Genomic DNA, 12,594 nt, shown 5'->3' on the forward strand with positions numbered 1-12,594 from the left:
GATTTATTCCAGCTGCAAAATCCATCGACGTAATCACTTTGTAGGTATACAAGTTAGATTCTCTCACGCATTGTTCGCCGTTACGACGATGGTCGTGACCTATTTTTGTATGGAAAAAATCGAAGATGTTTTTTTTTTAGATAAAAATATGTAAATTAATTTGTAATTACATATTATTAACTATCATGATAGTCTCTAAATATTTAATAACCACACTAGCAATAGTAAGCATCAACATCATAAAAAGATTTTTTTTTTCATCTCACCGCTCGCCATAGACAGAGAATTCATCCTTACACGCTCGAGCCTAAATACAGTGCGGTTTCAAAGGAATTTTCTCCCGCGAACACTTAGGCTGTGGAATGAGCCGAGGTTTTCCCTAAAAACTATAGCATGGGGTTCTTCAAAGACTATATTAAGGTTTCTTTGGGGTCGACAACGCGCACGTGACACTTCTAGCGTTGCAGGCTTTCTTAGCTTGCAATGATCATTTACCATAAGACGGGCTGTGCTTCGTGGTATAAAAAAAAATCATTAATCTATGATTAAAATAGCCAACTGTAACAAAAATAACGTCATGCCAGTATACCGATAGGTCATGTTTTATTCATAAAGGTAACAGAAATGCTCCCAAAGAATTTTTTTTTTATTTGGTTGTTAAAAATAGATAGACAGATATATTTATTTGCCAAAATATTGTTTTTGCAGATCTTCATTTATTGTGAAGTACAAATGATTACCCTGCAGTCTAAAGCATGCAAATTCATTATTGGCTAGATACAAGTTATTATATTTAACTAATTCAATATTACGTTAATTATTCATTCGATTAATAATAATAAAATCATAGATAGACAGATACTCTTTATTGTTTCCTCCAAAAGATTACAATAGTAAACTTATTATAAATATAAATATTATATCATAATAGTATGTTAAAAAATTAATTAATAACAATAAATTAGATTAAATTCAATGTCAGTGCTATTTAATAATAAAGTACAGATTATGTAATTTTTTTTAATGCTGCAGATCACACATAATAACACAATTTTATAAATCTTATGTTGTTTTATGTATTGTCTATTCTTATGTACATGTTGTGTGTGATTAGTAACAAACAAATAAACGATCTATCTATCTATCTATCTATTATTCTGTAAATAATATAATAATTACGTAAATGTTACTTAATATTTTCGAGTTCTCCCAAAAAACAATATCGTTTATCAACATTAAATAATAATAATTCGTCAACTGTTGTATAAGTAAGTTGTATATGCATAACGTCGAATTTTGAAAACGGTATCTATTTATTTTCATAGCATTTTTCCATAAACATAAGCTACTTAGCATAAAAAAATTAAAAACTAATTTACAAGTACAAATGTTTTTATTGTGGATCAAATTAAGGTATTATTAGGTTAAATAGCATCTCCATGTCCCGCTATACAAGCGTACAATATATGAAACATTTATAAATCAAGTACATGCATTATTTAACAATACATAAAACACGACATTTAAAATTATATAGTGAAGCAAAACAAATTAAAACGAGACAATGTTTTTGACTAATGATGATTATTTATATTTAATATTAATATTTCATTTTTTTTTTGCTGGGTGAAAATGGTATGGTAACCCTTCCTGCACTAACGGAATACGCTGGCGGAGCACCAGTGAAGGGTGATAGATGAGAATGAAAACAGGCCAGTTAGCCCATCATGATGAATTCATCAGGAAATAACCATAATAGTTTCCAGAGGGAACCGCGAGGAGGTCGACCTGGCTGGGTATATTGCTAGCAATGGGATTCTCAGTCTCCATAACTAACAATCCCTTTCCCCTCAATATATTCATTTAGGCTATAGTAACATTTATTAATTAACATATTATGAAGGTTCTTTTTAAAAAACACTTGTTACAGTCAAATCTCGTATATGTTTAGGTAATATATTTTAAAATTATTGAAGCTTTACAAGATATACAATTTTTAAATATAATATTGGTACTACAAATAGCTCTTATTATATAAAAACAATACAACAATAAATTAAAGTTAATATAAAATTTCTTAAATACTAATACTAATTATAAGTAATCCCCCAACGCACCACACCGAGGCAGCGTACCCAAGATACTGGCATCACCTCTTTGGATTGCCAAACTTATCTTTTGGGCAAAATAGCTACCAGCTCTTGGGTCACCAGTAACCTCGATGAGGCGCGCTGCGATCGTCCGATAAAAATTCTTTGCATCTGGGCCCCACGGGCCCATCGTCTCTACAGCAAATGGCAGAAAACAATAAGACCCCACCAGATGTGAGTATTTACGCCTCTTTATTGCTTCCGCTGTCACTGCCGCAGCACCCGAACAAGAGGACGATACAAACAGGAGAACAAAATATACTGTCTTTCAACAAACAAAACTTATGAAAGACTGTACAAATGAACAAGGAATTCCATACACTAACTCTCTACCTCAACTGGTAACTGAAACTATAATAATTTTGTACCTTATTGTAAAAAAAAAAACTTTTCAGTTTTTTATTTATCTAACAATAAAATTGAAGCAAGACTCTTAATAGTCGCTGAAAAAAATATCTCTGACAGACGCATTAACGGACGTACAAATAAAGTCATACTTTTTAAAAATTGCATCAAAAAAAAAAGGCAAAGATAAACAAAATTTGTGCAAATAAGGTAGCAAGCACGTCATGCATCCAATTGAAAGTTCTAAGTCAAGGATAAAATGTTCTAAATTCCGTACATATGTCACCATTGCATAATAAACCAAGGACGCAATTGGAATTCCACATTATACAACGTGTGAGGCTTTCGCAAACATGTGACGTTCGCTTTGCAGTAATGTGATCGAGTTGCCACCATAAACCATATCGTAACAATTGCGACGATAATGGCCGAAGGCTTAGTAACAGCCAATGGATAATTCTACCGCTGAGTTTTGGGCTCATCGTGGACGCCAAGACGTTGCTAGAGTAACGAGTTTATTACACAATTTTCGAAAATATGTTGAAATAATAGTTGATTGGATGAACATGTTCATGTTCATCATTGTGGTAAACAATAATATAGAGGTATTGTTTATGAAGTTGCTAATTATTAGTATACTAGCTGTTCCCCGCGACTTCGTCCGCGTTTCCGTCGTTTTTCGTAAAATAAGTAGCCTATGTCCTACCTCACGGTTCAATGGTTTTGATGTAACAGACACATTTCCCTTCACTGCTCTGCTCCTATTGATCGTAGCGTGATGAAAAGTATACTGTAACCTGGCCAGGAGTATGAAGAATAATTGTACCAAGTTTCGTTAAAATCCATCGAGTAATTTTTGTTTCTATAACGAACATACAGACAGACAGACAAAAATTTTACTGATTGCATTTTTGGCATCAGTATCGATCACTAATCACCGCCTGATAGTTATTTTGGAAATATATTTCATGTACAGAATTGACCTCTCTACAGATTTATTATAAGTATAGAAGAAGATATGCATTTAAAACTGCGCATATAATAAATAAAACAGAAAAAACAATATTAAGTACCTATTCAATAGAAACATTTTCTGATACGATAAAAAAATACCTTTCTGAATAGAAATGAATGTTTCACAAAAAAATAACAGTTTCTCTTGACATTCCCAATAATTCCACATTCAAAATCATATATTTCAAAATTTACAGCAAATTCAGATATGTTTGTGCTAGCTTTTGCACCTCCAAACACGAACATTAAATATGCATGCACAAGAAGAAGCAGTTGTGTTTGCATGGCTGTGTTTTGGTTTGAAGGATGGAATATGGTGTGAATTTACAGGGTATAGAGGAATAACACCTGAGTCCTCAGGAATGGCAACGCATGGGAGGTATCATGGGCGTAACAGTATACTCTGTTATGTCCATGACACTGCTCATGTCTATAGGCGACGGTTACCACTTTCCATCAGGTGGGCCGTCAGCTTATTTGCTATTCTAAGTTGTATAGAAAAAAAAAGAAAATTAAACGAAATCAGGAAGGTGATTTGGTTTAATACTCTTGTAATTTGAGGAGGAAAGGGATTGTTAGTAATGAGATTTAACAACCTCATTGCCAGCAATACACCCTATCAGGTGGACCTCCACGCGGTTCCCCCTGGAAACAATAGTGGTTAATTCTTGTTCAAGTGGTCACTATGGGCCAACTGACCTGCCTTCATCCTCACCTGTCACCTTTCACTGGTGCCCCGTAGCGCAGGCGGGGTTACCATTCCATCCTCACCCGTAAATTCTCTTGTGCAAACCACTTTTAATCATAGATACATAGATAGACAGATAAATAATTTATTTGCTTTCCTTACAGCACACAAATAACAAGAGACATAAATGCACAGTGAAAAAAGATAAAAAAAGTATACATGTACAAAAATAAAAAAAAAAAACAAAAACCAAATGCATAAAATTAGTAAGAATTTTTCCCCTTCATGCGTGTGCCACAGTAACACATAATGGTCACAACTCAGCTTTATGCTGTGCCCTAAAAAAGAGCAATCACTTCGAAACTAAGGTTTTTTAATGAATAAAAGATGAAATAAAATACTAATCCCACCTGATCTATTAACTTATGCTAATTCGGTTAGTAGCGAAAGTTTTTTTTATAACACAGGGAGCAAACGAGCATGCGACTCATCTGACAGAAAGCAACACTAGCCTCTCAACTGTGTCGCGTCCGCTGAGCGGACATATAGATAATAATGTCATATATACTGTTTTGTCCAAACTAGCTTGGCGATAAGCTTAAATTATTGTAAACAAACCACCTCTTGTCCCTAACGCCAAGAATGTACGTAAAATAATGAAATAGGAGATCCACTTAAGTGTCAATTGAAGAGAGACTTTTTTGGTCCATGTTTATAAACAAGTGCTGTATAAAAAAAAATGTATTGGAACATAAGCCATTTTATTTTTATTTTATCAAGTATATAATATTGTGCAAAAAATATATAATTTTATATCCAGCAAGGTCTTAGTTTTTTAATAATTGAAAAATAAAAGGTAATTTATAGGTGATCCCATTTTATTTCTCATCACAGATGTGGATTTTCCACCATTTTGCATGACACAGTTGAAAGGCTAGAGGAATTGGAGATGTGCAGCCGGCTTTTTAAATAATAATGATATGTGAAAATGAAGTGAGTGAGACATGGGATACAATCTGAGACGGTGTATTGCTAGAAATTAAGAACAATTGAAATAGAGAATTTGATTCTCTTAAAACAGAAAGCAAGAGAATAGAGAAGAATAAAGGGTTCTATTTTAAAAATCCTTTCTTTAAGCATTGTGCTTTAATACTCTAGTTACCTCTTACAATATACTCCATCACCTGTCACTACGCGATGACCAAATGCAATCACTTGGTAAGTATTTTGAGATCTGAGAGATCATTCCAAATGAGAATATATCTAATTAGGTTCGTCCAGCTTCAGCAGATGCGATATGGAAGTCGGCTAACGGCCGCGCTCAAACGTGCTTGTAACCGTGTGCCTACATACGACACGCTCTTGGCCGGTTTCTGTTGCTTTGTACACATACCGACAAAAAGTGGTACGACACTATCGCTGCAGCTCGCGCCGCGCCCTACAAGGATACGGTACACCTGTGGACGAGGCGAGGCTCTCGAGACGCGCGCCCGCCTCAGTGAAAGTGCCACTATAACTTCGTAACGGTGTTATGTCACAGCCCCTGCGTCGACGCGCCGCCACCAGTCGCATTACAACTATGACGCTGCGCGCGCACCTTTGACACCGAAACGCGCGCCAATTTCGAATACAGAATCGTGTTGCCAGTATGCGTGTGGTTGTTTGAAAAAAATAATAATTGTTCTTTTTTTCGAAAATGTCTCGTTTAGTGTTTTTATTTTTGTGTGCTGTAATTTACGTTAATTCCGCGGAACTGCCGTCCAGTGAGAGTAAAGAGAACGCGAGAGAGGAGAAGTTAAGAAGTGCATTGATAGACGCTTTTCAGAATATTAAAAAGGCATCCGCCAAAGGCGGTGTCAACGATGAGGGTCCGCTGACAGCTGACCTTTTAAGCTCCATGATATTGACTCCGAATACGAGTAGAAACGAAAAACCTGCGACCGAGGACTCGTTCCATTTGTTCGCTGACGAGGAGGGTTTGTCCTTTGCTGAGGCTTTCGATGAAAATGTGGAATCAGCGAGAAAGCCTTCCAGTACGGAAGCATCACATAATGTGCAGCACATTGTGAAAACCACCAAAGCGGTGGAGCAAACTACATCAAAACTCAACAAAGACGTTTTGAGTAAACTGAATGACTCGATACGGAGTACGTTGAACGAATCGAAATTAGTCTTGAAACGGGATAGCTCGAATACGACCGGTTTGTTGGGAATCGAGAATATGCTAAGAATATTTGACGCGGAGATCCTTGTGAAGCAATGGAAGGAACTGCAGAGCGTCGTGGACGGAGACTGCAAGCTAGACATGCAGCTCTACGTTGAAGGACTAGTTGACAGGAGGTTGTGGGCGCTGAAAAGTAAGTCTTTTGTTGAGTTAACTAAATGGAAATAAAATACACTCCGCCACAACAAAATTTTTTAACTTATTACAATACACTTAATATAAAATGTAACATCCAAAAACGGATAACTGTGAAATTCCCTAACAAAACATATAGCGGAAACTTATGAATAAAAACTTTACTACATAATGATTCAATATACTTAGATTTATGTACCAATTTATGTACCCAAAATCTCGTAAGTTCGAGTTCTGGTTAACACTAAAAGCTTTGTGTTAATTTAAAGTTCTCATGAGTTCTCCATTGACGTAAAATATTGCTAACAATAAATTTGTATCGATTCAACTGACGATGGTAGACACTCCTTTCAATATTGGATACTAAAATATCGCTGTGGAAAGGGACTATTAGTAATGGGGCCGTTAGTCCCCATTATATCAATATATCAGATCGACCTCCACGCGGTCCCACCCGTAACTATCGTAGATAATTCCTAGTGAATTTTCCACAATGGGCCATCTCACCTGACCTCATTAGGGCCGATTCTGAGACGCTTTCTGTCTAAACCTATCTCTTAGCCTATTTCTATCTACCCTTTCATTGTTTCATTCTCCATTGCTAAATCATCATTTAGCATAAACGGATATATCCTATCCTTCATTAATTAAAACAAAACCATGATAAATATATATGCCAATATAATACCCAAATACACAAAGTAAAAAACGAAGAATAAGCAAGTTAAAGTGGCAATGGGCTGGTCGCATAGCTCGAAGAACCGACAACCGGGTGGGGAAGAAAGGTTCTTTAGTGGCGACTCTGTATGGGCAAACTCAGTGTACGACGACCCCCTTACTAGATGGAGTGACGACCCCAAATGCATTACAGAGAGACATTGGATGCAGGTGGCTCAGAACCCAGTCCTTGTGGCATTCTATGAGAGAGGTGTATCTGCCAACCACCATAAACCGACTAATAGATTATCAGTGAACAGATAAAGGCTCAAGATGATGATGATGATGATTATGAAATAAAGTAAATTTGTCCTACATTAAAAATTTACGCTGTAAGCGGCGTAAATTTTGCATACAAACCTTCCGTAAAAAATATCTTCGAGTAAGTGACAGAGAACCAAAAAATTTTAAATTTTTAAATTTCGAACTCTCTTAATTATGTATTATTGTATTATCATACCTAATCGTACAATAATCTCTTGAAAAGATTGCTCTCAGCAATAAGACCGCCTCACTGTACTTACGAGTATACAACTGTACCGTTACAATCATTAGTGGACTCGCTTTATTCCCCGTATTCTATAATGTGAATAAAGGATACTCATCCATCCATTTAAAAAGAAGTAAGCGAAGAAGCAAGTCATAGTCTTAGATTATATAGATAGAGTGTCTCCATACAAATGCTTCGAGAAAAGTGGGTCAACTTTTTCATAAAATTTTGCGTGATAAACAGTTATGAGTGATTCCTTCATAACTTCTATATGTATTTTGTTTTTATAATTGTTGCACCTTTTGCACGCATTAAAACTCATTTTATTTCTTAAATAATTAAATATAGATACGTCAAGACCCATTATTTGCGTAAGTATATAAAACACTAAGAAAAAATTTGACCCGTTTTTGAGACTCGACGCTCTATCTATATAATCTAATTAATTTAAAATACTTTAAAAATAATATTTACAGACGTATAAATGCTATAATAGAAAACAACATGGTAAATTTAAAATCTCCAAAAAGCCTTATAAATGCTAATAAACGTACGTAATCACATTCGACCTACACTGAGGTCGATTCTGTTCATCTCTAATAAATAAAAAAAAAACCTCTTTCCGGAGCGAGTGTTACTTTTTTCCTCGCATCGAAGCCACGGTGGTCTCTCGGTTGTAACCGACTGAGCGGAGTTGCGTAATGTTGTTAACCAAAAACCGAATCTAGGTCACAACCGTATAACATCGAAACAATTTGCTTACTTACGCAACATTTAAAAATCTCGCCTTTTCTAACTACAACCGATTAAAGATTAAATATTTAATTATACTACACCTCTATATTTCCTCAAATTATTTATTTATACTTTATTATACACATTAGTAATACATAAAAACTTACAACGGTAAGCTTAACTCTAAATGAGTTACTTCTCTTCCAGCTAACCCAAATGGGAAATGAGCTCAATGTATTATTGATTTATTTATTTAATTATAATAGTGCAATAAACTAATTTAATAATTATTTTATTTTTTTAATCATTTCTCTTATCTCGCTTTTTATGTACATCTGTGTCTGTTATAATTTGTGTGCTGTAAGTAATGCAAATAAATTATCTTTCTATTTATCAAACACTCTACCCATAAATGCATGTTTACATAAATGTAAATATATATTTAAAAAACTCAAATCCTTTAATTACAGTATAAAATATTATTGTACAATATTTTTGCGTTAAATGTCTTACAATAATTGCATGCAATAATATTATTAAATTATTTTACAATAATAAAACATAAATAACAAATAAATACCTAAATAACAATTAATCAAAAATTACCTTCACGCCCCGTACCCGATGCGAAAGATCCCATAACATAGATTTAATATTTTTCCTACAAAGTTATAATTAAAAATAATATAAATAAAATATGCTCACGATAATATAAATACGAAATGAAATATAAACATTTCTAAAAAAAAAAAATATTATTACCTAATCCTTATCTTTATCATCCATCCATAATCCAACACTGACACATAATGAGAACATATCATCCAAAAAGGATAGGATTAAAGAGACAGTGAAAAAAAAACATATCTGAGAGCTCTGTGCCTGCCACTGTGTGATAAATAAAAAATAAAAAAATAAAACACGAGCCGAAAACGTATTCCATGCAGCCATATTAATAGGGTTTTAAATTATCCATGCCGTAGATACAGGTTTAATTTTTTTTAGTCTTCTTTTTAAATTATTTAACTGTATTGAGGCCACCCAAGTATGAGCAATGATATTACATTAAAATAAAAAAGGTAGAAATACACGTGCATCGAAAATGAAGGCTGGATAGGATATTATTAGCGCCTCTATAACATGTACATACACTTTCACGCAATAACAAATACGCGCCATATTTTTTTTTTTTTTAATTAGAAAGGTATACATAGAGTACTATCAATAACATTAAAAACATTTATAGAAAGACAATAGTATGAACTAGATTAAGACCCAGACAGGTGTACACACAGCATGGTTAAAACAGTTGGCAAACAATGTTAAATTATATATAGAAAGGATATGAATGTGGTAAATAACAATGAAATAATAATGCAAATAACAAAAATATATTAAAAATATGGGCATGTCAAAGAGACTTGATTTACTAGTCGTATTACACGACTTCACTTGCGTAAATTAGTATATAAAGTATCTTATGTGCTAAATTAGGATATAACATACACGAGTATCAAAATGTAATTCGAATTTGTTTAATAGTTTGTGCAGTGACAAAGCAACAAACATCCATCGATCCTCCTAAACTTTTGCATTTATAATATTATACTATATATAGGATACTTATTTAAAAATTTGTCATTTGGTTATGTAGAATCCTAATAATAATAACGTTTTTTATATTTTTTATAATATAAACTCAATTTTTAGAGTTCAACACCTAATAAATACAAAGAAACCCTTATTTAAAGTAACCTTGACACTTCATAGAGTTTCCATTGTCTACGACATATCTAAAAATTTGTACGGAAAAATTAAAAGACACTATCTTGACTTGATAATCACGGAAGTGTTATTTAATGTTGTCTTTTGTATCCTGTCATTCACAAGTTATCATTTGACCACTTCTATAGGAAATTCGTTGACAAATATGGCTGCCTCGTTGGAAATTCACTACGGAAGAGACCTGATAACGTACTAATAATTACCAAATAGGTATTAAACCATTACTTTGATATTGTCCGCTACACCGAACACAAATACAAACTGTAAAAAATCTGTCATTCAAATGTTACAATATTGTTTTATTACCCTACTTTGGCTATATCCGCCACGATGGGCATGAATTTTCTCAAAAAGGGAATGAATATGTTTTTTTTTTTATTACTTTTTACAAGGTCCTACATCCTAAAACATATATTATTCACAAAATAAAAAAAGAGTTCTGCCAAATTAAGGGTTAATTTTACAATTTTTTTTTTCATCACCATCATCATCATCATCATCATATCAGCCGTTCACTGACCATTGCTGAAAAGGCTTCCTTTTCTTTTTTTATTCCTTTATGGGGTTATTGCCAGTAATTTCCTCGCTTGGCAAGCGGATTGGCAACCGCAATTAGGCTTTTGGTGATGTTTTAAGAGAGATGCTGCTGCCCATCTCTCGTTCCCTTAGTTTCCACTTACGATGCCTGCGGGAAAGGAAATGTTGGCCCATTCTATATCAAGACCACACAACATAGATTGAAATAAGGTATTCTTTAAAAATTACATATCACGGCTAATAACTTGTAGCCAATGCCTATAGTACTTAATATTGTGCTTATTCATAAACTAAACTGTTTACCATCAGGCGGGCCACATGCTTGTTTCCAACTCAGTGGTATAAGAACAAAATACTGTTAGATTTATTTTTATTTCCGAACCGATACGACAACATAACCTTTAAGAAAAGACTATATTCTTTTTTAAAAGGCCGACAGCACACTTGCAATGCCGCTGGTGTTTTGTGGGTGACCATAGGCGGCAGTAGTCACTTACAATTAGGTAAGCCGCATGCTGGTTTGCCCCCTGTGTTGTAAAATATATATATATATTTAATTGACATTAAGACAAAACATATCCTATGTGTAAATATAAGACATATTCTACACACACACCCATACAGGTATAACAGTCTACAATTATACCAAATTCCATTAAAATTTCCATTCCGTTTAAGAGTAATCGAATAACAAACATCTAAACATATTTATAAACTTTCACATTTGTAAGTAATTGTAGTATTTTAATTAAATACAATTCATATTATTTCTTTATGTCAGGCATTTAAATTTATTCCATATTTTATCATTTAATATACATATGTAGATACAAAATACCGAGTATAATAAATTTTGTATGCAATTAGTGTCTCACAAGATGTGTATTAAAACACGCAACCATTTCTTACATGCGCACTCAGCCTTATCAATTATAGATAATAAAAAATATATAAATACCGCTAAATATATACATCATTGACATATCAATCATTAGTTGTTCACTGCTGATAGGCCTCCCGGATCAGGGGTTATTTTATTAAACACTGGAACACACTCCCGCTTGACATAAGATCTAACCTAAGCGAGCTATAGCTTTTAAACACAAATTGCGCGGGGGGAAAGGGATTGTTAGTAATGGAGACTGAGAATCCCATTGCTAGCAATATACCCAACCAGGTCAACCTCCCCGCGGTTCCCCATGGAAACTATCATGGTTGATTCCTGATGAATTCATCATGATGGGCTAACTGGCCTGTTTTCATTCTCATCGACCACCCTTCACTGGTGCTCCGCCAGCGTATCCTGTTAGTGCAGGCGGGGTTACCATACCATTTACACCCATCAAAAAACCGTTTAAAAAAAACACAAATTGCGCACCTATTTCTTAGAAAAATCACTCTCCCTTTAAGCTTCTCCTACTCTGTTTGAGTCATAGATTACTATTTGCCCTTCTATTGCAGTTGTTTTCTTTAAATGTTTTATATATTTATTGTATGTATATATTTATTTATTTAATATATTATTAATATGTTTATATTATATGAATTTATCAAATATTACTTTATTTTTCCTCTATACAATAATGCATCGCCTATATATTTCTCGGTTTGCCCAATGGTTGACCGGTAGAGAACACCGTCCGGTGTTAAGTCCGCCAAATGTACATAGAATTTAACTGTGCATTAAATTTTAAATAAATAAATAAATATTTGCCAGTAATCGCCCCACTTGGCAGGCATGTTGACAACTGCAGTTAGGCTATTGGCGACGTTT

At 34.0% G+C, this 12,594-nt stretch overlaps 1 protein-coding gene across 1 annotated transcript in view; it reads left to right on the forward strand.

Annotated features, from left to right (window-relative positions):
* The first annotated feature begins 5,498 nt into the window (after nucleotides 1-5,498).
* Nucleotides 5,499-12,594, forward strand: part of LOC113522871 (uncharacterized) — a 94,763-nt gene continuing 87,667 nt past the window's right edge. Inside the window, exon 1 of the mRNA XM_052902847.1 lies at nucleotides 5,499-6,554. Coding sequence (XP_052758807.1) covers nucleotides 5,894-6,554 — 661 coding nt within the window. The 5' untranslated portion in view covers nucleotides 5,499-5,893. The remainder of the gene's footprint in view (nucleotides 6,555-12,594) is intronic.

This window comes from Galleria mellonella, unplaced genomic scaffold (genome assembly GCF_026898425.1).
Source record: "Galleria mellonella isolate WM207_F2 unplaced genomic scaffold, CSIRO_AGI_GalMel_v1 utg962, whole genome shotgun sequence".
Lineage (NCBI taxonomy): Eukaryota > Metazoa > Arthropoda > Insecta > Lepidoptera > Pyralidae > Galleria > Galleria mellonella.